Source organism: Lagenorhynchus albirostris, chromosome 2 (genome assembly GCF_949774975.1).
Source record: "Lagenorhynchus albirostris chromosome 2, mLagAlb1.1, whole genome shotgun sequence".
NCBI classification, from domain to species: domain Eukaryota; kingdom Metazoa; phylum Chordata; class Mammalia; order Artiodactyla; family Delphinidae; genus Lagenorhynchus; species Lagenorhynchus albirostris.
Genome location: NC_083096.1, coordinates 35365972 through 35389542, shown reverse-complemented (window position 1 = coordinate 35389542; position 23571 = coordinate 35365972). Strand labels below are relative to the sequence as shown.

At 45.0% G+C, this 23571-nt stretch overlaps 1 protein-coding gene across 1 annotated transcript; it reads right to left on the bottom strand.

Moving 5' to 3' along the window:
• Positions 1-13556: 13556 nt before the first annotated feature.
• IL19 (interleukin 19) lies at positions 13557-20406 on the bottom strand. The gene is made up of 5 exons (XM_060142107.1): positions 20263-20406; positions 20043-20108; positions 17297-17449; positions 16328-16402; positions 13557-13995 (listed from the first exon to the last, which is right to left on the bottom strand). Exons 1-5 carry the CDS (start codon positions 20404-20406, stop codon positions 13900-13902), a joined length of 534 nt encoding a protein of 177 aa, XP_059998090.1. The 3' UTR covers positions 13557-13899.
• Between the last annotated feature and the right edge of the window lie 3165 nt (positions 20407-23571).

Here is a 23571-nt window from a genome sequence, read left to right as displayed (position 1 = left end):
TTCCTTCCAGAAGGAAGGTAAAATGGTAATCAGAACAGAAAAGATCACTGAATTACAGAACTGGAAGAGAATTCCAGGAGGTGCTTTTTCCCCCTCCTCTAAATCCAGTTCTCCTAACCAGTTTTCTCCCCACACCCAGACACTGTGGACTCACTCCTGCTGTTTCTCCTTTGCCTTTGCTCTTCCCACCATTCCTCTCCAACAATGGCTACCCTACTTTCCCTCCACTCATCATTGAAGAGTGGACCCCAATTCTTTATTCCTGAACTACTTTGGTCCAAAGCAATTCCTCTCTTCTCTAACTTCCAACAGCAGATTTTTCTTTGGCACATGAGAGTCTAACGTTGCCCTCTGTTTCATGGGTCTTTGCCTTTTCTCCCTAATGTGATACTGGAATATTTTCTTGGACATGGACTAATCCATTAGGCAGGACACACCTCCAGGCAAGATTAAATTAAGGCACCTGAGATTAACCTCCAACAGTGCTTTGGAAACCGTCAAGATGGTAGAGATTGTAACATATTCCTTTGCAACATTTTTCCTATTCAATATCTGACACTCTGAAGTCCTGTATTTAAGTTCAGGGATTCCATAGTTACTAGGATAAGTTTGGCATATTCTTTCATCTTTCTGGATGTCAATTTACATTATCTGTAAAATGAGAATAATAGAATAGATAGTGTATAAGATCTTTTCCAATTCTGACATTCAATGTCACTATGATGCTTTGCTCTTCTACCTTTTGATCAGAACACTCCTTTTTAATGTCTTTTAATGTCTTCCTAAAGTTCCTTGAAAATGAGGACTGTAATTTTTCACTGTAATACTTGATAAATGCTGAAAACGTGTGAATATCTAATCTAAATATCTCTTGCGCTTATGCCTGTTTTTCCATCCTTGTTAGTAAGTAAACAATTTCTCATCCATAACTGTGATTAAAGTAAAATTGAGAAATATGCTCTGACAAGACTTTCAGGGAATATAAGCTGTACCCGTGTCAGTCCATTCCTTCTCATTAACCAATAAGAATCCAATTGTTTTGTTCTAAGTTATCTGTAATGATTAAGTAAGTTTAGCTCATGTGCAATCCCAAGTTCCTTTAATAATGAAGACTCTGCTTTTCCTATATCAGAATACTTTATTCTTTTTTAAATCTGCTGAATAGATCCCATTCCACACTCTGCACAGACACCAATTCAACTTACCTGCTATAAAAAGCTTCCTCTGTCTCACCCTAACCTCTCTCTCTCTCTCTATGCCACCACTTACCGAGGCAAAATTTATCCCTCCCTCCCACCTTTGGAGCTGCCTTTATTTTGTGCCTCTTGTGTAATTATCACAGTGAATTGCAATTTTTTGAGTTACATATCTGTATCTCCCCCTGGCCTGAGAGCTCCTTGTTCAACTTCATGGTCCCAACACTCACTGGTTCCTGGTAGGTGCTCAGCAAACACTTGATAACTATTGAATGAACATGTTGATTTCAAATTGTTCCTTCTTTATATTGTATCCTTCTTTATATCAGGCTTAGCTGTACCTGAAAATGGAGACGTACAAACCAATCAGTAATTACCAAATGGCCTAAAATTAGAGCAAGAGAGGAGAATGGGGACACAAGAGTGAAAGATAAGCTGGTTGGAGGTCAGAAGTAAGATTGGTCATGTTAGGGAGTTAGGACTTTATCCAAAAGCAAGGCGTTATGAAAGCTTTTAGCGAGGAGCAATGAGATTAGAGAGGCACACTTGAAAATGGACTTGAGGCAGGTAAGACTGGAGACGGGGAATCCAGCCATTGAAGTAGTCCCAGAAAGAGATTTAACCTTGGCTTGAACTAGTAGCAGGGGAGAGAGAGAGAGAGAGAGAGAGAGAGAGAGAGAGAGAGAGAGAGACACGTGTGTGGACTTGAGAGAATCTAAATACATTTTTTAAATGTTTGGAGACTGATTAAATGTGTAGGTTAGGGAGAGGAGGAATCAAGGATAGTAAAAATATTGCTAGGTTGAATCACATGCAATTTCCATCTGTGTAGGTCAAGATTGGTCTGATATCACAAACGAACTTATCTATGAAACAAACAGACTCACAGACATAGGCAACATACTTGATTGTCAAGAGAAAAGGGCGGGGTGGGAGAAGAATGGGATTGGAAGTTTGGGACTAGCAGATGCAAACTATTATATATAGGATTGATAAATAACAAGGTCCTTGATAAATAACTTGTTATTGATAAATAACAAGTTCCCAAGCACAGGGAACTATATTCAACATCAATAAACCATAATGGAAAAGAATAGGAAAAAGTATATATATAACTGAATCACTTTGCTGCATACCAGAAACTAACACAACATTGTAAATCAACTGTAATTCAATAAAATAAAAATTAAGACTGGTCTGATATTGGCCTTGTCTTATAATTCAATCTAATAACTATTATAATGATAATGTAGAGCGTATCCTAAGCCTAGTACCTGGACTTAGATATTAAATGCTCTATACATTATAATCATAATATATATAACATGTTATATATATACTAATACATGTATATTATACTTATTGTCATGTAATTCTCATAAAATTCCACTAAGAATATAAGCTTTTTGAGGGCAAGAATTTTATCTGTCTTATCTACCCCTATATTACACATGCCTGGAACGGAGCCCAGTTCATAGTAAGCTTTTAATAAGTATGTGTTGGATAAATTATTATCTCTTTGAGGCAGGCCTTATAACCCAGATTTCTGATGAAGAAACTTAAGCTTAGAGGTTGAATGGTTTTCCCAAGTTCCCCCAGCCAGTAAATGACAGATCTTCCTCAAAAAACAGTATCTCTTTCTACTGTTATTACTGATGTGTGAGTACTAAGGCCCAGGGAAGCAACATGGAGATCAAGGAGACAGTTGGTGGCAGGATGGAGACATCAACCTAGGTCTCCTAATTTGGAATTTATTACTCTTAGTGTTAAATTGTGTGTCCTCATAGGCAAGGAGACCCAGGAAAAGTAAGGGGAATATGCCAAGGGATATGATTCCCAGTTCTACTTCTGGCCCTATGTACAAGGGAGAGACCTGACAAGATGTTCAGTTAAAAGAACAGATCACCCATCTCATCTGTCTGAGAACCTTCCAGACACTGAATCCACAATAATAGAAACAATCTTTCTCATTCTATCATGTCCCATCATCCCTCCCAGGATTCCTGAATCACTGGGATAATTCCATCCTATCGTAGGCAATACCAGCTGCTTGAGGACCTGTCTCACAAGCGATAAACAGGATGGGTGTTTTTACCCAGTTTATGAAACAAGCAAGGAACTGTTGCAACCCATCCTCAAGTCCTAAAATCAGAAGGTTTTCAAACTTCCCAATACAATGAAATTCACTTTTTCTTGGAGCATTAATATTAATCATATCATTCTAAGAACATGTTGGCTCAGTATTGCAAATAATTGCTGGAAATAATTGCAAATTATTGCTACACCTTCTGTAACATGACCCCCTTAAGTTGTCACATGAGAAGAAAAGTGAAATAGAGTTTTGTTGTGAATCTCTTCCCTTTGCAAGCTGGCCCCTGCCTGCTGGTACAATCCCAGATCCTTTAGAGAAGACAGTGGCCTGCAGTGCATGCATTTCATAATTTAATTTGTGGGGGGCCCAGGGGCACCCCTGCCACAATATCACTCCTCTAGTATTAGAGCTAGAAGTGACTTCAAGGACATCTAGTCCAATTCCCTCATTCCACAAATGGGGAAACTATGGTTCAGATAGGTTAAGTAACTTGCCCAAGGTCACTCAGCTGGTAAAAGACTCAGAAGTTGAAATCAATCAAGTAATCTTTCCAATAAATGACACTTTTAACCCATTATGAACTATTCTTCTAGAGTAAGTAGCATCCCTTGAAAATGAGACCAAGAGAGAAGCTTTTCCCATCATAATTCTGGCAGAAGAAATGACTCTTCTATGGAAAGAACATAGAGGGGGTTGACTGGACACCAAATGGGACTGAGAGCCAGGACACCCAGTTCTAATATTTAAATATATGCATAGTTATGCAAATCTTTAAGCTCGAAAGTAGATTTTTATTACTCCTTGTGTCTGATAGAATAGATTTTAAGTCGTTCTTTCCATAAACATTTACTAACTAAATGCCTGCTATCTGCAAGACACTGCTGAAGGCTGTGAGGATTAGTGATGCCTCAGGGGATCTCTGGTCCTTGACTGCTTATAGCCTCGATGAGGGGATAAGCACGTGCTTGCAGAACCACAAAGTCAACACTTCTGCATGAGCAGAAGGTACGTGCTGAGGAGCACAGAGGAGGGAGGCTCACACCGAGGAGGGTTTGAGCTGAACCTTTAAACGGACAAAGACTCTGGAGAGAGGTAGGGAGGGGGAGTGAAGTCCGGCAAAGGGCGTTCAGGATGGGGATGAGGGGGCAGCAAAGCTCACAAGGTATTTGAGGACAGGCAAATGAACTAGCAGTGGCAGATCAGGTTGGAAATACGGCCGCATCATCAAGGAGCAAGCATATCATGCCAAGGAATGTGAATTTAGACTAGAAACCTAAGTTCTAGCTCTGGATTCAGCTTCATCCTACTGTGTGGTCTTGGGGAAATCACTTCCCTTCTCTGGGCCTCAGTTTCCTCATCTGTGAATTGCGGGGAAATAAATTAAATGACTTCTTAAGTCTCCTTCAGCTGGACCTTTTGATTCTGTAATTCTTTGTTTTTGCCCTGAGGCAATAGGGAGCCATGAAGGGTCTTATAGTGGGGGAGAGACACAGTAATAGCTGTGCACTAACCAGGAGATTTTCAAGGGCGGCGCAGTGCATAGCACATTGTCAGTGCTCAAATGGAATGGTTGGGGATGATGCGGCTCTGGTAGAGAAATGAGGGTACATTTCATGAGCACATCAATCTAACTTTAAGAAGTAGGGTTTCAAAACTAGGGGTCAGCATGTAATCAGTGCCTGTGTAGTTGAAAAGATAAGCGGGGCAGAGGAGAGAGAAAACGAATTCTTTCTTATGAAATAAAATTGGCTTCTTAACCAAGCCATTTTGGGGCAGGAAACAATTTTTTAGAAACCAAGAAAAAAAAACCCAGCCACTCCTCTTCTCCCACAGCAAGTCCTGAGTTGGCAGTTTAGGGTTTTCCCTGTCTATGATGACATCACATTTGCTGGCATCTGGGCTTCCTGCCCAGATGCATCACTTTGCAGGGAAACACGTAGCCATTAGGGTTCTGCTGGAAGAAGACCTCAGCTCCCATTCTCAGGCCTGCAATATTAGAAGCTTCGCCCCACCTGAGGCCCCTGCTACCCCCTTCCAGGGTGGGGATGGGCGGCGCAGCTGATTCCCTCAGAAGCTGTGCATTTTCAGTTCCGTCTCCTCAAAGCCGACAGAATAAGTGACATCATTTCCCTTTCCTGCTTTTTCCATCTTGTCTGTTTAATCAGCCCGACTTGCTGCCATCCTCTCTCCTGGTATTTCCTCTGACGTACCTGGGTCCCCCAGAGTTAGCTAACCCCTCCCGTCCCCTGTCTACAAAGTGGGAGCCACTGGGAAAACCCTCTCCTGGACATAGAGTCTGGGAACAAAACTCCAGACATGAACTTGAATTAAGTTTTCTCACCTAGGAGAATAAGGATGTACTCAATTCTTTTCCTTTTAATTGCACGAACGAGCGTGGAGTCAGGCGCTGAGCTGGATGACCCAAGAATGCCAGAAGGAACAGGCTTGGTCTCTTGGGACCTCTCAGGGTACCTCAGAGCATGGTGAGGGGAACAGATGTTCTAATGTAGGAGTTCCCAATCTGGCAGAAGGCAGATGGGAAAAAGCCACATCTTATCTTTGCAATAACCTCTAATCAAAATTTAACTTTTTTTTTAATTAAAAGGATAGGAAACAAATACAGACCACAATAGTATTAATGGTGCCTGTGACTTTGTCACTGATACAAATCACAGATATTTTGTATCCCATTATGGTCGTTTCAGATATCTCAACATATTTACAATCTTCACGACTTAGAAACGTCAGTAATTTGCAGGCCCACTGCTAGATCTTAATTAGTGCATTAATAAAGAAGCACATTTATTATATAATACCCATGGTCATTTCCATATTTTGATAGCTGTATTTTAATAAAATTGGTTTCTTTTGCAATCCTATATATTTTATTTTATGCATTTAGAAACATTATTCTGAGGAGGGTCCATAGGCTTTGCTGGTGTGCCATGGCACATGAAAGGTTAATAGCCCTTGCTCTCATGGCAGACGCAAAGGTCCAGGGGTATTGCAACCATATCTTCCCAATTGTGACATGCAGTCTGAGAAGAATGAGGCTGTTTATAGGGATGATGGGAGTGTTTGTTACCAGGACTTCCCTGGAACAATTCTGGGTCTGTGTTCATCATAGGCATTGGGGGAAGGGAGTGCTGAGATGACTTCTGAGGGATAAGGAGTATCTCTGGGAAGGTTTCTTGGAGAAAGTTCAGTTTGAGCAACACTTTGAAGAACTAATAATTTATGAGCTTTGGGGATGGAGAGACTGTGTCAGGAGCAGAAGGACCCTTGCTCCTTAAAGTAAGAAAAGCTGCAACAAAATTCCTGAGACCAGAGAGCCAGTTGGTACCTGGAGGATGGTGCTCCTGTGGGTGTTGGGTAGGGAAGGAAGGTAGGTAATTAAAAAAAAGGTTGAAAAGAGTCAAAATGCAATGAACTGTGAGCATCAATCTGAGGACGTTCCACTCTGAAACTTTTCATTTCTGAAGAATCAGTGAGTGTTTTCCTTCGGTAAGCTGCTCAGGATCTAGATACCATCACATGCATCCCGGGAACTCAACAGAATTGCTTACTGATGTGTTTCCCTAACTAAATTCAAGGCACTTTTTCATGTGCTGGTTCCCTGAAGAGAGACTGAGCTCTCTGACTGCCAACAACTCTCATACAAGACACCACTTCTAGCCACCCAGGCATAATCCCACCACCCCAGGTGTGACCACAGAGGGATGTCGTCTGCACCCTGCCTCAGGGGTTCCTCATGCAGAGTACACCTGCTCTCCTTGGGCTAGGTGTAAGGGATGTTTTAGAGGTGTCGAGTAGGTGAGGAAGAGGAGGAGAAGTTGGTACTTCTTGAGTTCTTTCTCCCCACCCACAGGGCCGCAGGACCACATGGCTCCCAAGAGAGCTGGGGTCCAGGTTAGCACGATAGCCAAAGGGCTGGTAGCGCAGGAGCGGAATGGGAGGCACTAATGCTTCAGGCTTCAGGACATAGAGTTAAGGACCGTAAAACAACAATTGGGCAAAATCGAAACCCAAGCCAGGGAGGCCAGACAGAGGGGAAAACTGAATCTTTGCTATGGGCTAGAGACGGGGACATTAGCAAGGAATGTCCTGGAGGATAAGAGGAAGCCAGAGAGATTCCTAAAGCCAAACGGCAAAGCCGTAGGCTTCCTCCAAGAGGCCAAGAGTGAGCTGCCTAGAGGACAGCTGGGGTTGCCTTTGTGGCATGCATGCATGCATTCATTCATTCAAAGAATATTTATTTACTGAGTGCAGCCATTCACAAAGTAGCTGTCCTGAGGAGCTCAGTCTGGAGAGAGGAGATGGAAGCAAGATGTCTCTGACTTGTCAAAAACTGGAAAATCACTCTGGGTCCCAGGAACACAAATGAGGATGGGGGTGGAGGTGAATAGGAAGAAGCAGGAGGAAGACTGTTTCTGCCCTGGCGGTGGGACTATGGTTCTCAGGAAGTTAAGTCTAGGCTGGGGTAGAGCTAGGAGAGCAGCAGAATGTGGCCACGGGCTCTTCTGTTGTTCGCTTATGGTACTTACCGCGTGCCGGGCACTAAGTCCTTCGTGAAATATTAACTCACTTGATCTTCAGGCAACCCTTAAGGTAGGGATGATTTTTCCCTTCATTTTCCAAAATAAGGAAACTGAGGCATAGAGTCTTCTTAGAGCGTCTAGAAAGTGACCAGAGAGAGACATCCAGACCAAAGGCGTGCTAAGTCAAACTTATCTCCTGGTATGAAAGCTGGATTTTGAACCCTCGCCCGGCCCTGGTGCCTGGATCAAGTCTGTGCCTGCACAGAAAATGTCTCTTTCACAACATTCAGTCTCCACTGACGGTGGTTCCATGGTAGAGGCCTGAGCCTGGGCTAATTGAATATCTTTCCGTAAGAGAACTGCAAGTATACACTATCTCTAGAACTCATAATGACTTTTTAAGAATATATCCTCCCCGAAACTCCTTGAGCAAACATGATTTGCTGACCCCTGAGTCTATCTCCAGGAAGGATCAGTTGGCTTCTGCCACTGAGCAGAGGCATTTGTTCACAGCTGCAGGGGACGTCAAGTGATTTGGATGCAACAGGGATTGTGCTAGGCGTGAACAAAGCAAGGTTCAGATAGAGTCAAGGGAAGAGTTTCACACTGGACTGAGTCTGTGACAGAGGGAGGGCACGGGCAGAAGAGCCTTCAGGGGGTGGGCTGAGTAGCAGGAGAATCAGGAAGGCTGCCTGGAGCCTGGCCGCACAGAAACTGCAAGCACCCCTGTGCGGGGGCTCAGCTGAGAGCCTCCTGGAGGTGCAGACCCGGAAGGCAGCACAGTTTGCCTTGTCTCACTTGCTAGTTTAAAAAAACACGTAAGAGGAAGGCTTTCCCGAAACAACAGTGTTTTATGGGAAATAAGATTAGAAAAGTTGAAAATCACTAAATAGTAACAACCATCATTTTAATGAGCACCTACTCTACACCTACTACACAGCTACTATAAATGGTACCTTGAATCCTTACAACAATCCATGAGGCAGCTATCTCCTTAATTTGTGCCCATGTGGAAAGGGAGGCTCAGGTTCAGTATATTGCCCAAGATCACACAATAAGTGGCAGGACCAGGATTTCACACAAACCTATCTTATCCATTTGGCCAAACTTCTGGGCAAGTCCATGGTTCTAAAAGACAGGCTGCCCTGAGCCTGTGTGGCTGTCAGTGATCTGCTCTGGAAGATGGAAGGGGGATAGAATGTCCTCCAGGAGGAGCCCAGACTCGTCTGGGCCAGGAATATCCTGTGACACATTCAGAAGTCAGCCTCTGCTTCTTTGCTCTGTGTTGGTCAATAAATTTTTGTGTAACTTCACAGACTTGTTGCTGGCAAGTCCAGGCCCCTTTTTATGCACCTGGGTTTAAAGATCTGTGTTGCTGGCATGCAGTGTAGCAACCTGGGCTCTGGGTTAGAGAGCTTGGCCCAAACAAAGCAAGGAGGGAGCACTGGAGCCAGGAAGATCAGACCAGGGTTCACTTTCTGGACCTGCCGTCCCTCAGCTATGTGACCTCAGGCAAGTCCTCCCACTTCCCCGAGCCTCCGATGCCTCTGCTGGTCACATGGGGATGAGACCTACGACCTCCTCAGCTCCTCTGAGACTTAAGTGAGGTCATATACATAAAGTACACGCATGGTCCTGCCACAAGCTATGGATTCCCTCCCCTTGCACCTGAGCGGTGGAAGATGAGCCCTAAATTTCTCAAGGGCTCCTCCTAGGGGCTAATCAAGGATCAGAAGGTATGGTTTGGGAGTGAATCTTATACTTGGTTCCTTAGCAGGTATTTATGAAGCACCAGCTCTGTGAAAACAAGAACAAAAAATATCAAGAACAAAAAACACAGCTCTGTGCCAGGCCCTCTGTGGACTACACAAGAGCCAGGACACATTCTTCAAGTCCGGAAGGAGAGCAAGGACAGGTAGACGAGTGAAGTGGTGAAAGTAAAGTAAGCAGGCAGGAGATATGGGGGTGGGGCTTCTTCCCCGTCAGTAGTGCTTCTTCCCCCTCCCTCTCCTGCCCTATATCCTCCTCCTCTACTTTACAAGCATTGATACAACATATTTATTTCCTTCAGGTACAGCTCCTTATGCCAGTAAAGCTCCTCTTCTCTTGTCCACCATGCATTCAAGGTGGGGTAGAACACCTGCGTTGGGTATTGTTAAAAGGTAAACTGATGCATATTAAAAATTTTTTACCATTTTATTTGAGCCAAAATCTATTGGAATCTGCAGCACCAAACTGGAAGTGGTTAGGAGCTCTCTGCGATCAGAAGCCTGGAAGGACATATATAGAGAAGGTGAGGAAGCAAAGAAAGGAAGCTATTTGATTGGCTACAGCTTAAAGCCTAGTTTGGTGTTTGTGATTGGTCCTTAGCATTTTGATTTCATAACCTCGAAGCGTTTACGTGCTTAGATTTTGGTTTGCTTACACAGACCCACCAGGGCATTACAGCCACCTAAGGGTAACGGTCTCCTTGTTTAATTAAACAAATCCCAGTTCCACAACTAACTGCGTGACCCTCAGTGTGCTGCTGAACCTCGCTAAGCTTCAGACCTCATCATCTGTGTAATTGCGTTGTTAATAATCTTTCCCGTAGAGGATTATCATGAGGAGGAAAGGAGAAAACGAAAGAAGTTTGCACCTCGGTGCCTGGCGCATAATAAGTGCTCAACACCTGTACACTGTTGTTGACATTAAAGTTCATCCTGGAACCGGGTTGTTGACATTAAAGTTCATCCTTAACCCATCCTGGAAGCCTGGCTCTGCTGTTTATGAGCTGTGTGACTTCAGGTGTTAACTTCTGTGCCCAGGTTCTTCCTTAAGGTTTAATGATCTGTATTGCTAACATTCAAACAGGGGGCCTTTTTCATTTTATTTCATTCTCACTTTTATAGGACTGTCATGAAAATTAAATGAAATATATATTAATAATATATTACATTATGTATATTTCTTAGACGACTGTCTGGCATGTGGAAAGCACTGTATGAATGTTTGCTGTTATTATCGTTTTAATGCATCCAGATCACGCATTCATGAAATGTGAATTTAACACTTACTAAGTGCCAGGCAGTGAAGAAACAACTATCCTCATGGAGCTTACATTTGAGTGGAGAAACAGATAATAATAAAATAGGATACTGGGGAAGCAGGAAAGGGGTATAAGATGGGCTGAAGGTGGAAATGGGGATCTTTTTTTTAATATAAATTTATTTATTTTATTTATTTATTTTTGGCTGAGTTGGGTCTTCGTTGCTGCACATGGGCTTTCTCTAGTTGCGGTGAGCGTGGGCTACTCTTCTTTGGTGCACGGCCTTCTCATTGCCATGGCTTCTCTTGTTGTGGAGCACCGGCTCTAGGTGCACGGGCTTCAGTAGCTGTGGCACACAGGCTCAGTAGCTGTGGCTCATGGGCTCTAGAGCACAGGCTCCATAGTTGTGGCACACGGGCTTAGTTTCTCCGTGGCATGTGAGATCTTCCCGGACCAGGGATTGAGCCCGCGTCCCCTGCATCGGCAGGCAGATTCTCAACCACCGCGCCACCAGGGAAGCCCCGGAAATGGGGTCTTAATGCTTAAATAGTATACCTTTTGAGTAAAGGCCTGAAGGAGGTGGAGGTGTAAGCCACGTAGGTGTCTGTGGGAAGCACACCTTGGGGAGTCACAGAAGATGAGAAGTGCTCTAATGAAACTGGTCCTACCATCATCCAGCTGGCTCAGGATGGACATCCAGCCAAGTCTCCTTGGGAAGGTTGAGTCCTCCGCAAACAACTCTGCTTCCTCTTAATAGTCTATTAATCCCATTCGTGCATAACATTGGAGTGTTTTTTTACTCCTACCTTAGCTTACGTGTGTATACACACAAACCCCAAAGGCCCTAAGGTGAGGACATGCCTGGTATGTTTGAGAAACACGAAGTAGGCCAGTGTGGTAGGGCGGTACTGAGCCTGGACAAGAAGTAGGGGACACAGTAAGAGGAAAGGGAGTTGGGAAGGCGGTATGTGCAGATATGAGGGCTTCTTAGGTCATCGTAATGCTCTGGCTTTTAAATGATAGCACAGGGGTCAGTACCCACACTACAGACAACTAAGGGTCAAAGAATGTAGTGACCTGCCCTGGGCAAGTCATGGCAGGCTTGGAACAAGACTGTGATTCCTGACTTGGCACTCTTTACACTACACGTGCAGCCTCCCACCCTGCTGGCGCTAGAAGGGACTTCGCCTCACTTGTAACTCACAGCAACACTTGCAGACTGGTGCTATTATCTCCATTTTACAGAAGAGGACATTGAGACTTAGAGACACTAAGTAATTCGCTCAAAGTCACATAGGATTGGAACCAGGTCTGTCTGACTTCAGAGGTCCTGCTCTGTCCACTAAAGCACGTTCTGTGAAATCTCTTTCCCAGGTAGGAATAAAGAAAAGTTGCTTCAGCCAGCCCGTTACAGTATAGATAGTGACCCAGGATGGTACATGTAAAGCACTTATTTCAGCATCTGGCATGTGCAGGTGCTCAGTAAGTATCAGTTGTTATTGTCATTAACCATCGGAGGACTGTCCACCTGGAAATTAGTGCCCATTTTGGCCAGAACCCCTCTACCGAGAATCCCCCCTGCCTTGGGCTGCACTCATTCAGCTTTGTCACCATGACAACCATCCCTTTGTCAGAAACACCCTCTCTCCAACCCCACATACATACCCATGCGGGATGAACTTAGGGTCAGAAAAGACATCTAGGTTGGAGGCAGCTAGAAAGGAATGAGAGAGAGAAAGAGATGTAAGCAGCTTTGGGCAGGAAAAAGCTCTTTGCAGGAAAGAGCTGTCTTCTTTGTCTTGTCACCGACCTTAACCCAGGCACCCCAATGCTCTACTCATCTCCTCCCTAGCACACCTTTCAAATCTTTTGATCACCCAGTACTTTGCCTAACTTGTTGATCCTTTCCGTAGATCAAAGAAATAGAAATGAAGAATAGGTAATCAACAGATGACCAGATCTCTTCCCCAGCTTCCCCTCCAGTAATCTTGTGAACAAACTTTGTGAACAAGATAGCATCTAAAGAAAAATCAGGAGGAGTCGACGAGCCTGCACACAGTGGGGGATGTCGGTGACTCTGACCCCCTAACTCAGTGATAAACTGAGATTACTTCCCTGTTTCCCTTTAGAAGCTTTCACTTCCGAGCAGAATCTTCGGAGGTGGTTTCTGGGGGATGCTGAGTCCATCTCCCCAGATTGCCAGCATTCTGACTGAAGGCACATTTCCTTTCTATCAACATTTGTGAGTATTGATTTTGTAGAGCAGTGGGACCCAATTTCAATAACAGAGAGACAGAGAGAAAAGACAGAAACACAGAGAAAGAGAGATCAGAAGTGGAGTGGTAGCAAGAAGGAGTCATGATCAGAAGCCCTATGTTCATCCTCTTCATCATTATGTGGAGGACAGTGTGCTGGATGGAGTCCAGTTTGAAACCCTCGGCACTAACTCACTTTGGGACTCTGAGTAAATTTTTATTCCTCTCTAGGTCTCAGTTTCCCCATCTGTTTCTGTTCTTTAAGGCCCTTTTAATTCTAATAGTCACCATTTATGGTTCCTTCTCCCTGGATCAGAAGACACTTCCACTCATTGGTAAAGAACAGAGTTTATTAAAAAAATCAATCAGTACAATATGCACTACAGAATACCACTTAGATCACATCACAGACACGGGATAGACAAGTTCACAATAAATTAGGGGGAAACTCACCCTCTCCCTACAGGATGGCCCACAGGACCTTTTGACAGACATATTTCATATAAATATGACAGTAGACTGCTTGGATACTTTCAGGTGGAATCAGACAGCTTGGGCCGAGCCAGTGAGACTTGTAGCTACAGGGTAAGATGTGCTCAAACCTAGATTTTTCCCCTACAATACCTCAGCCCCAAAGAAGAGAATTCCAAATGGGCAGGAAGGTTTCCTCAAAAAGACCCAATTTGCATAAAAATGGAGACTTCCCTATCTCCCTCCCCTTCAAAGTTGGCTGTCTCCCACTGGAAACCTCTCAGGGGCTGTTCATCCCCCAAACTTAGACTTCTTGTCTTTAGGCAGCAGAAGTTCCTTGATGATTCTTGTCAATCCAGGCTAGCAAGACGTCCAGCTCTCCCAGAGACTTAATGGCAGCAGACCGGACCTCCAACTGAAACCATGGAAATCATCATAAGAACCTGCCTTTCTAGACCGTGTCATAGTTTTCAAATCACTTTCCCCACATTCTGGTCCCCATGAGGTTTGCTTTCTATTCAACCATTATATCTGCAGGGCATACAGACCTCAAATTATTTTCTTAATAGGTGACCTAAATTGCTTTCCACAAACAAGCAGTTAAATCATGTCAGCAACTTATAAACAAAACGAAAAGGTCTTCATTCTTTGTCATCTGGTTTTCTTTTTCCTATATTTCCCAGAAAAAAAACAACTTGCTTCTCTGGCAGTTCTGCTTACTTTCCTGTTCACATCAGTTTGCTTTAGTGCTTCTGTTCTCCCAGAAAGCCTCAATCCCAGAGGTGCCCAGCAGTGGGGAGGGAGAAGGTGGTGCTTCCACTGGACAAATTGAAGCACTGAAACCCCTAAGGATGTGTCCTACCCAATGTGACACAGCCGGTCGGTAGAAGAGCTGAACTGGAACCCAAGTCTCCTGACTTATTCCAGCTCTTCCTCAGCAGAATAGAAGGAGATGGTAAGATCCAAAAGTATGTCCTGTGGAGCCAGATGGCATGGGATTGAGCCCTACCTCCATCACTTAGCTGCAGTATAAACTTAGTTAAGTTACTTAACCTGTTTGTGCCTTGCTTTCCTAAGTTATCAAATGCAGATAATGGCTCATAGCATTGTTGTGAGGAATAAGTGTGTTAATACATTTAGTGTACTTAGAACAATACCTGGCTCATAGGAAGAGCAATATGCGTTTCAGCCATTGTTATATTATCCTATGGAGCCTCTCCACAAAGAAGCAGAGGTCTGAACGGACTCCCCAGCTCCTTGTTATTCAAAGCATTGTCATAATTTGGGAGTGTGGTTGAAACACAGACCTACCAGCCAGAACCTGCATTTTAACAGAATCTCTAAATGATGCACATAAGAAACACTGCTTCTAACTCCACCTCTACATGAGGTGTGCATTCAACATCTGCACCTACACGAGAAGCACTATTCTTCGTCACCACACAGGATGCTGATGTCAGTTACTGGCCACAGTGACACCCAGAAAGTAGCATGTTTCATGTATAACAGCTTACAGTTCTCTGGAGATCTTTGCTCCCTCTGTTATCACCCCATCTTAAACAGTATGTGCTTTCTCTCAAAACTTAACGTAGGTCTGATATGTGAGGGCATAAGAAATGCTGGAAGGATGATAGGGAAGGGGAGCCCAGGAAACTAGCAGATGAGGTAAGACCAACACACTCTTTGCAGACACAGAATTGGGCAGACCCGCAATAAATACTGCTGAGTAATCATTAATCATTAGAGAAATGCAAATCAAAACTACAATGAGGTATCATCTCACACTGGTCAGAATAGCCATCATCAAAAAATCTACAAACAATAAATGCTGGAGAGGGTGTGGAGAAAAGGGAACCCTCTTGCACTGTTGGTGGGAATGTAAATTGATACAGTCACTATGTAGAACAGTATGGAGGTTCCTTATAAAACTAAAAATAGAACTACCATACAACCCAGCAATCCCACTACTGGGCATATTCCCTGAGAAAACCTTAATTCAAAAAGAGTCATGTGCCACAATGTTCATTGCAGCTCTATTTACAATAGCCAGGACATGGAAGCAACCTAAGTGTCCATCAATAGATGAAAGGGTAAAGAAGATGTGGCACCTATATACAATGGAATATTACTCAGCCATAGAAAGAACTGAAATTGAGTTATTTGTAGTGAGGTGGATGGACCTAGAGTCTGTCATACAGAGTGAAGTAAGTCAGAAAGAGAAAAACCAATACCGTATGCTAACACATATATATGGAATCTAAGAAAAAAAATGGTCATGAAGAACCTAGGGGCAAGACGGGAATAAAGACACAGACCTACTAGAGAATGGACTTGAGGATACAGGGAAGGGGAAGGGTAAGCTGTGACAAAGTGAGAGAGTGGCATGGACATATATACACTACCAAATGTAAAATAGATAGCTAGTGGGAAGCAGCTGCATAGCACAGGGAGATCAGCTCGGTGCTTTGTGACCACCTAGAGGGGTGGGATAGGGAGGGTGGGAGGGAGGGAGACGCAAGAGGGAAGAGATATGGGGACATATGTATATGTATAGCTGATTCACTTCGTTATAAAGCAGAAGCTACCACACCATTGTAAAGCAATTATAGTCCAATAAAGATGTTAGGATAAATAAATAAATAAATAAATACTGGTGAGTAAATGAATGAATTTGAACGGAGAGGAGGCTGCCCAATCAGGCTCTGACATCCCATTTCCATCTTCCCCATCCTCTTCCCTTCCCTTACCTGATGGTAGTTGTCATGGATGATTCTGGTTGCATTGGTGGCCTCCTGCCTGCAGTGACACAACCTCTGCTCCTGCTGTGATCAAGCAGAGACAGCACCCATCAGAGGACCTTTCCACCCCAGCTCACTCTCACCGCCACCTCCCGCATGAGGAGTGATAGTTCTCCTTCCTCCCAAGGTGAGAGTCAGGTGAGTAAACCCAGATTGGGGCAGAAGGGGGCAGTAGGGTCTGCGTGTAGAGTCACCCTGCACTTCCCCAGGGCTGGAAAGGCCTGGAGAGTAGGTTCCAAGTCTGTGTGTCACCACCCAGTACAGCGTTAGGTAGGCACTCAATGAATATGTTGGGCCAGTTAATTAAATAATTGGTTAAATGAATCTAATGTAAGTGGGATAGGGGTCATGACCTCTTCTAACAATTTTAGAACCCAAGGCACGGAGAGGTGAAGTAACTTGCCACAAAGTTACAAAGGAAATCTTCAGCAGAGATGGGGCCAGAGTCCAGGTTTTCTCCTGGTCTAAGTTTTTGTTGGTTTGGGTTTGGTTTTATTTCTGTGGTTTGTCTTTAATAGATCACAGTGAATGAATAGGTGATCCTTAGGAGAGGCTATACCAGGGAACCACCCAGAGGTTAATTGGTATGGAAACCCCAAAGAAACTAGGGGTATGCCTGTGATAAGCCCGGAATCCTCAGTATGCCTCTCTCACAGGCCAGCCCTGGCATCACTTAAGAGATGCTTTGACATAAGTCGGTCACCACAGGAAGATTATCCATGAGGAAACTGGGTCTGGTAAGGAGGAAGCCCTGGACAAGGAGGGACCACTGGAAGAGGCTCCCAACAGCTCTCCCCATGGGCGACAGGGCCGGGAATTTCCGTTGAGTCCAGGATCCATTTCGGAACACTGACTGGGGCCAGCATGTCCTGGGCTCTCCCTGGGGCAGACGGAAAGCAGATGCTGCTGGTGACTCACACATCGCTGTAGACTCTTCTGCATGTGGAGGAAAGAGTTGGCAATGCTGCTGATTCTTCTCAAGATCTGGGGGCTCAGCTCCTGATGGTCCTTGAACACCCTGTCCACGTAAAATGCCAGGAGGTTCTTGGTCACGCAGCACACATCTAAGGGCTACAGACACAAATTAGGGAAAGCCCCAGAGGCCCTCTTCTCTTACTATCTTAGAGATCAAAGCAGCTTGCTTGGGTAGGAGCAAGAAGGAGTGAGATCACTGGAAGTCATTTTTTTAAATTCATATTGGTCTCAGAGCGTCCTCTTACCCACACCAAAGCTACTTATGACAAAGGCACCAAGGAGAGATTGCGGTTCTTACTCTCTTTTTACATGGCCAGGAGATATATTCACAAGGGATGGAGCCCAGTCAGAGACTAGAATTCTCTCTACAGCATCTCCAACAAGTCATCCCTAACTTCGGCTTAACTGCTTCCATCAGACACCTCCCTTTTGAAAGGACCAATGTCTGAGCAGCTGTCTTGAAAAGTACTTCCTTACATTGTGCTGAAGTCTGCCTCTCTGGAACATCTCCTAGCCACCAACATGTGTTTATTCGATAGCTATTGCATGTCAGGCCTGTGCTGGGCACATATCCCTTCCTGTGTAATGACACTGTGTTTATCCTGGCCACCCTGCTCAGCCCTCCTCCAGTCTGTCCTGTTTTTGTTTTTGTTTTTGTTTTTGTTTTAGCAGTATGCGGGCCTCTCACTGCTGTGGCCTCTCCCATTGAGGAGCACAGGCTCCGGACGCACAGGCTCAGCGGCCATGGCTCACAGGCCCAGCCGCTCTGTGGCATGTGGGATCTTCCCGGACAGGGGCCCGAACCTGCGTCCCCTGCATCGGCAGGCGGACTCTCAACCACTGCGCCACCAGGGAAGCCCCCAGTCTGTCCTTTTTAAACTTCAGGGATCACTTGGATGGAGCTGAGATGTGCAAGAGTGGAAACTGACAGCTGCCGAAATGCACACATCTGGGCAGGTCCTCCTCGGGCAGAGTGCAGCTCTCCCTAAGGGAAAGCTCCTGACTTCCCCAGGCACAGTTTAAAGCAGCTGGCCAGGCAGAGTTTCCTTCTAGCAGTTTGCACTCAGCCCTGAGAGCCAGAGCAGGAGATTTGTGGCTCAGTCTGAGAAGGGAAGTGGCTACAGCCAGTGGTGCACTTATCTTCATTAGCATTAAAGCAGCAAAGCCTCCTTGGCCCGACAGGCAGATTTTCTGATGTGGAAACTCACCTTGCAACACAAAAACCCTCCTTTTCCTCTGCTCCTGCTAATTCCCTTAACCAACCGGGCAAAAAGTTGCAACCTTTGTTTTATCAAGGAGGGAGAGGGTGGGGAGGGGAGAAATATGGCAAAGACCTGCATCCTCATTGACCCCTTTCCTTATGCCACATCAGCTATTTCTAAACCTTGAGAGGACAAAGAATCTGGAGACAGAGGCATGAGACTTGGGGGGTCTATTCCTGGCTCAACCATTAACTAGTCATTTTTTCTCCCAAGATGTCAATTTGGTCACTTGAAAATGATGGTTTGGGAACAAATGGCCTTTTGGGTCCCTTCCAGCTATCATATCCTCTGAGTCTCTTATACCATTGGCTGGAATAGTATTTAGGAAGTGGACCCATGTGTTTACCATAAATAAATCAGGCCTAATACTGCCTAGAAGAATTATCTCGTGCAGAGAAGACCAAGGAAAAAGTAACTCTTTGTGGATGTACCTTACTCTCTGTCACATAAATGCCTGAAAGAACTGGATCTTTCTAGAATGCTTACAAGGACTGGAGGAGCTCACTTTTAAAGGCACTTCTCAGTGACCCCTTCTGTAAAGTGAATTATCACCTCGTAAGCCAACAGTTTTGTAACATACTCTCACCACCTCTCTCTGGACAAGTAGACTGATCCCCTCCCTGCTTTCGTGCCTCAAGCTGGCGGTTGTAAAGAACATCACCAGACTGTCTAAAAGACTTTGTGGCCATACAGTCTTTGGCTCAAAAACCTGCAGGGACTCCCTATGGCCGCACGGCACAGCCAAAAAAGAAAAAAAAAAAGGCCGAGGCTCAGCTAGTCAGTTTCCATTTTGGCCTGGCTTAAGGTTCTTGGTAAAATGACTCCAATGTATTTGTGCACTTCATTCTCTTCCACTTGCCTTCATGTCCCTCACACCACGAGCCTGGTTGTCTCATTTTTTTCGGCCGTGCCGCGCGGCTTGCAGTATCTTAGTTCCCTGACCAGGGATTGAGCCTGCGTGCTCAACAGTGAAAGCACAGAGTCCTAACCACTGGAATGCCAAGGAATTCCCCCTGGTTGCTTCTATGTCCCCTGACATGTATCCATTGATTTTGCATACCCATTCTCCCCAAAACCCTTCCATCTCTTTTAGCCACTAACCCCAAGCCGACTCAGGTTTTAAGTCACTGCTCATTTTCTCAACTTCCCCATGAAACCTTCTACAGTCACCCTAAGCCCTAGACATCCTGTCCCATTTGAGCATGTGGCACCCCAATCACTCCCTGGGTGAACACCCTCCCATGGGGTTCAAGGTCGCTGAGACGCGAGTGCGCCCTCACGCATCAGTTCACACGTGAGAAGCCGGAGCATCAGAGTTCACTGGAGGTTAGGAAAGAGAAGAGCACAGGGTGAGGATTTCTCCCTCAGCCCTGCGCCACTTCACCTTAAAAATGACAATAGAGGAACGAGCAGACACAGGCCAATACCTTAATGCTGTGCAGGGTCTCCGATGTGGACAGAATGGTGACATTTTGGAAGGTGTCCTTAGCTTGCTGTGGAGGAAAAAACATAAGAACAGACACAAGCAGTGAGTACTCCACATTCTCCAGAGACACAAAGGTAATGAGAAAGAACTGGCTCTCCACGTTAAGATGTAAAGTGAGGCACGCCCCCCTGCCCACACCTTCACCCCAAACTCCTACTCACAATGGCGTTTTTGATCCCTCGGAAACTCTCCTCCATACGGCGCATGTCCATGGAAATCAGACATCTCCTGAGACCTCGGGCATGAGCTGAGCACAGAAAGAGCATCACACCCAGGAGGCAGAGAGAAACACCCTGTGCCTGCATGTCCTACAGGAAGGGATAAAGTCAGCTTCCCAGCCAAGAGTGAAAAGCAAGGAAAGAGACCCCAACTGAGTTCCCCTGTGGACCTCGCGGGGCAGGCCAGATGGCAGCCGAGAAAACAGGACTCAGTACCTCAGCCTGTGGACCTTGGGGCATGTGTCTCCTTCTCTGGATTTTTTTTTAGTCAATTGAATGAGCCCTTCCCTGTCCCCCCTGCCCCCACTCCACCCCTAGAGAGGCTGATCCAGTGCTCTCCCAACTCCCAGGAGTAAATTCGTGTGTAAATCACTCTCATGACTCAACACGGCTCACTTTTCAACAGGGGTGAGAAGCATTGTTTCTAATAAATTAAATAGGAAAAACAGTGTTGGTAATATGCCCTAGGAGTTAGGCAACAGATCTGAAAAATTATAAAAGCACATTTTGTTTCTTTCTTTCTTTCTTTTTTTTTTTAACATCTTTATTGGGGTATAATTGCTTTACAATGGTGTGTTAGTTTCTGCTTTATAACAAAGTGAATCAGCTATACATATACATATGTTCCCATATGTCTTCCCTCTTGCATCTCCCTCCCTCCCACCGTCCCTATCCCACCCCTCTAGGTGGTCACAAAGCACAGAGCTGATCTCCCTGTGCTATGCGGCTGCTTCCCACTAGCTATCTATTTTACGTTTGGTAGTGTATATATGTCCATGCCACTCTCTCACTTTGTCCCAGCTTACCCTTCCCCTTCCCCGCGTCAAGTTCATTCTCTAGTAGGTCTGCGTCTTTATTCCCATCCTGCCCCTAAGTTCTTCATGACCTTTATATATATATATATATATATATATTCCATATATATATATATTCCATATATATGTGTTAGCATACAGTATTGGTTTTTCTCTTTCTGTCTTACTTCACTCTGTATGACAGACTCTAGGTCCATCTACCTCACTACAGATAACTCAATTTCATTTCTTTTTATGGCTGAGTAATATTCCATTGTATATATGTGCTGCATCTTCTTTATCCATTCACCTGTTGATGGACACTTAGGTTGCTTCCATGTCCTGGCTATTGTAAATAGAGCTGTAAGCACATTTGGTTTTTATGTTTGCCCCCCCAAATAGGCGACACCCTTTTGTTATAAACCCCTACTGTGTATCTGCTTAAAATCATCCCTTTGAAATCAGCTGTGAAAATGTCACCTTCTGGAGAAGATGGGAAAGGGAGACGTGGGGCATCTAATAACTAATTAGCCACAGTGAAGAGAGAGACCCCCAGATGGCAAGGTGGCGGCTTCCCCTCCATCACACACTGAGCCAGCAGGCACCAGGGACAGGTTTGCAGCTCGCTAGCCTCTAGGCAGGGCCAGACCTGAGATGCCTGCTGCCTCTTCTAGTTCTCGCGCCCCTCCTGCCTTTCTCTCTGCCTCTTTTCATTGGACGGCTTTCAGTAGTGTCGTGTAACACACCTTGAGAAAAGTGCCCAAAGCATAACTGCACAGCCTGCTGAGTTCTCCTTCTCCGACTTTCTCCAGCACTAGCATGTTTCACAAACAGAGCTGAGCGTTAAAGGTAAGTCAGAGGGCCACCCATGGGAATAGACCAGCCTCCGCCCAGCCTCCTCCACGTGCAGACTGAGCACTCATTCCCAGCCAGGTGTGTGTTGCATAAGCGTAGTGGGTGCAGCAGTGGAAGAGAGGGAGGCAGCACGCATAAGAAGCCAGCTGAGGGGGCTGTGGACGCCCCCGCTCCTAACTATACTTAGAGCTGCTCTAGGCACACACGTGTGAGAGCATGAGCCACATCTGTCCCCGCTCCCCTCTCCGCACCCCGATCATCGTCGGGAATCCCAGGCTCTTCTCTGAGAAACAGCAAACCCTGCTTAGAAAACCATTTCTCCTTCTCTCTCCTTAACTCAGCATCACTCTCAGTGAGGGATAGGTGTAGGTTGAGACCTCACTGTAGAGCAGGCATTATGTTAAAGAACTTGATTTCTCTTTTTCCAACCTCTTTCTGACAAAAGAGAAAAATAGACCCCATTGACAGGTGAGACTATAGAGTCCCCCAGAGCTCTATCCCCTCGAAAGGCAAATAAGGTGCTTCTAGAGAGCCAGGTGACTAAAAGGGGGCACAGTTTTTCTTCTGACAACTCTCAGAAGCAGTGGGGCATTGCCGGTTCATCCGCTGCTGGGAGCCTCAGAGGAGAAAGATGTGGAGAAAAAAGAGGTCCCCCTTAGTTTGGTGAGGCGATTCCAGACATCTCGGCTGATTCAGGTAACAGTAGTAGCTCACGTTTATCATACGTGCCACGTGCCTGGAGCTCCATGCCTAGTATTTTCCACAATTATCTTATTTAATGCTCACAACCATCCTATGTGGCAGGTTCTGTTTCTATCCCCATTTACCAAAGAGGGAACTGACACTTAGCAAGGTGGAGAAACCTGCCCAAGGTACATGGCCAACAAGTGGCAGAGCCAGGATGTGAAGGCAGGTGGCCTGTTCCCCTTACCACTGCACCACCCCCACCTACAGGTCTGTTCCTCCTGGGATCGCAACTGGAGATCCAGCAGATTTCCTTACAGCAGACAAAAAGGAACACATTTCTGATCGGATCCCACTGAACCAGTGGTGTTCCTTATGTTTAAAAAGATATTTAATACTCCAAAGGATTAAAAATACACATATTCTAAAGTGCCCAGCACAGTTCCTAGAACAAAAAGTTTATAGTAAATGCTAGATTCCTTTCCCTTGAACCCTCCAACACTGTTGATGGGAATGTAAATTGGTGCAGCAGCTATGGAAAACAGGAGGTTCCTCAAAAAACTAAAAATAGAGTTGCCATATGATCCAGCAATCCCACTCCTGGGCATATGTCCAGACAAAACTATAATTCAAAAAGATACACGCACCCCTATGTTCATAGCAGCACTATTCACAATAGCCAAGACATGGAAGCAACCTAAACATCCATCAACAGATGAATGGATAAAGAAGATGTGGTAAATATATACAGTGGAATATTACTCAGCCATAAAAAAGAATGAAATTATGCCATTTGCAGTAACATGCTTTCAGCTAGAGATTACCATATTTAGTGAAGTAAGTCAGAAAGAGAAAGACAAATACCATACGATATCACTTACATGTGGAATCTAAAATATGACACAATTGAACATATCCA

Excerpts from the sequence above, each read along its gene's own strand:
- IL19 (XM_060142107.1), bottom strand. The coding sequence starts at position 20,406 with ATGCAGGCACAGGGTGTTTCTCTCTGCCTCCTGGGTGTGATGCTCTTT. Across the intron at positions 20,109-20,262 it reads GAGGGATCAAAAACGCCATT|CAAGCTAAGGACACCTTCCA; the intron begins GTGAGTAGGAGT and ends TTTCCTCCACAG. Across the intron at positions 13,996-16,327 it reads TCCATGACAACTACCATCAG|TTGGAGGTCCGGTCTGCTGC; the intron begins GTAAGGGAAGGG and ends CCATGGTTTCAG.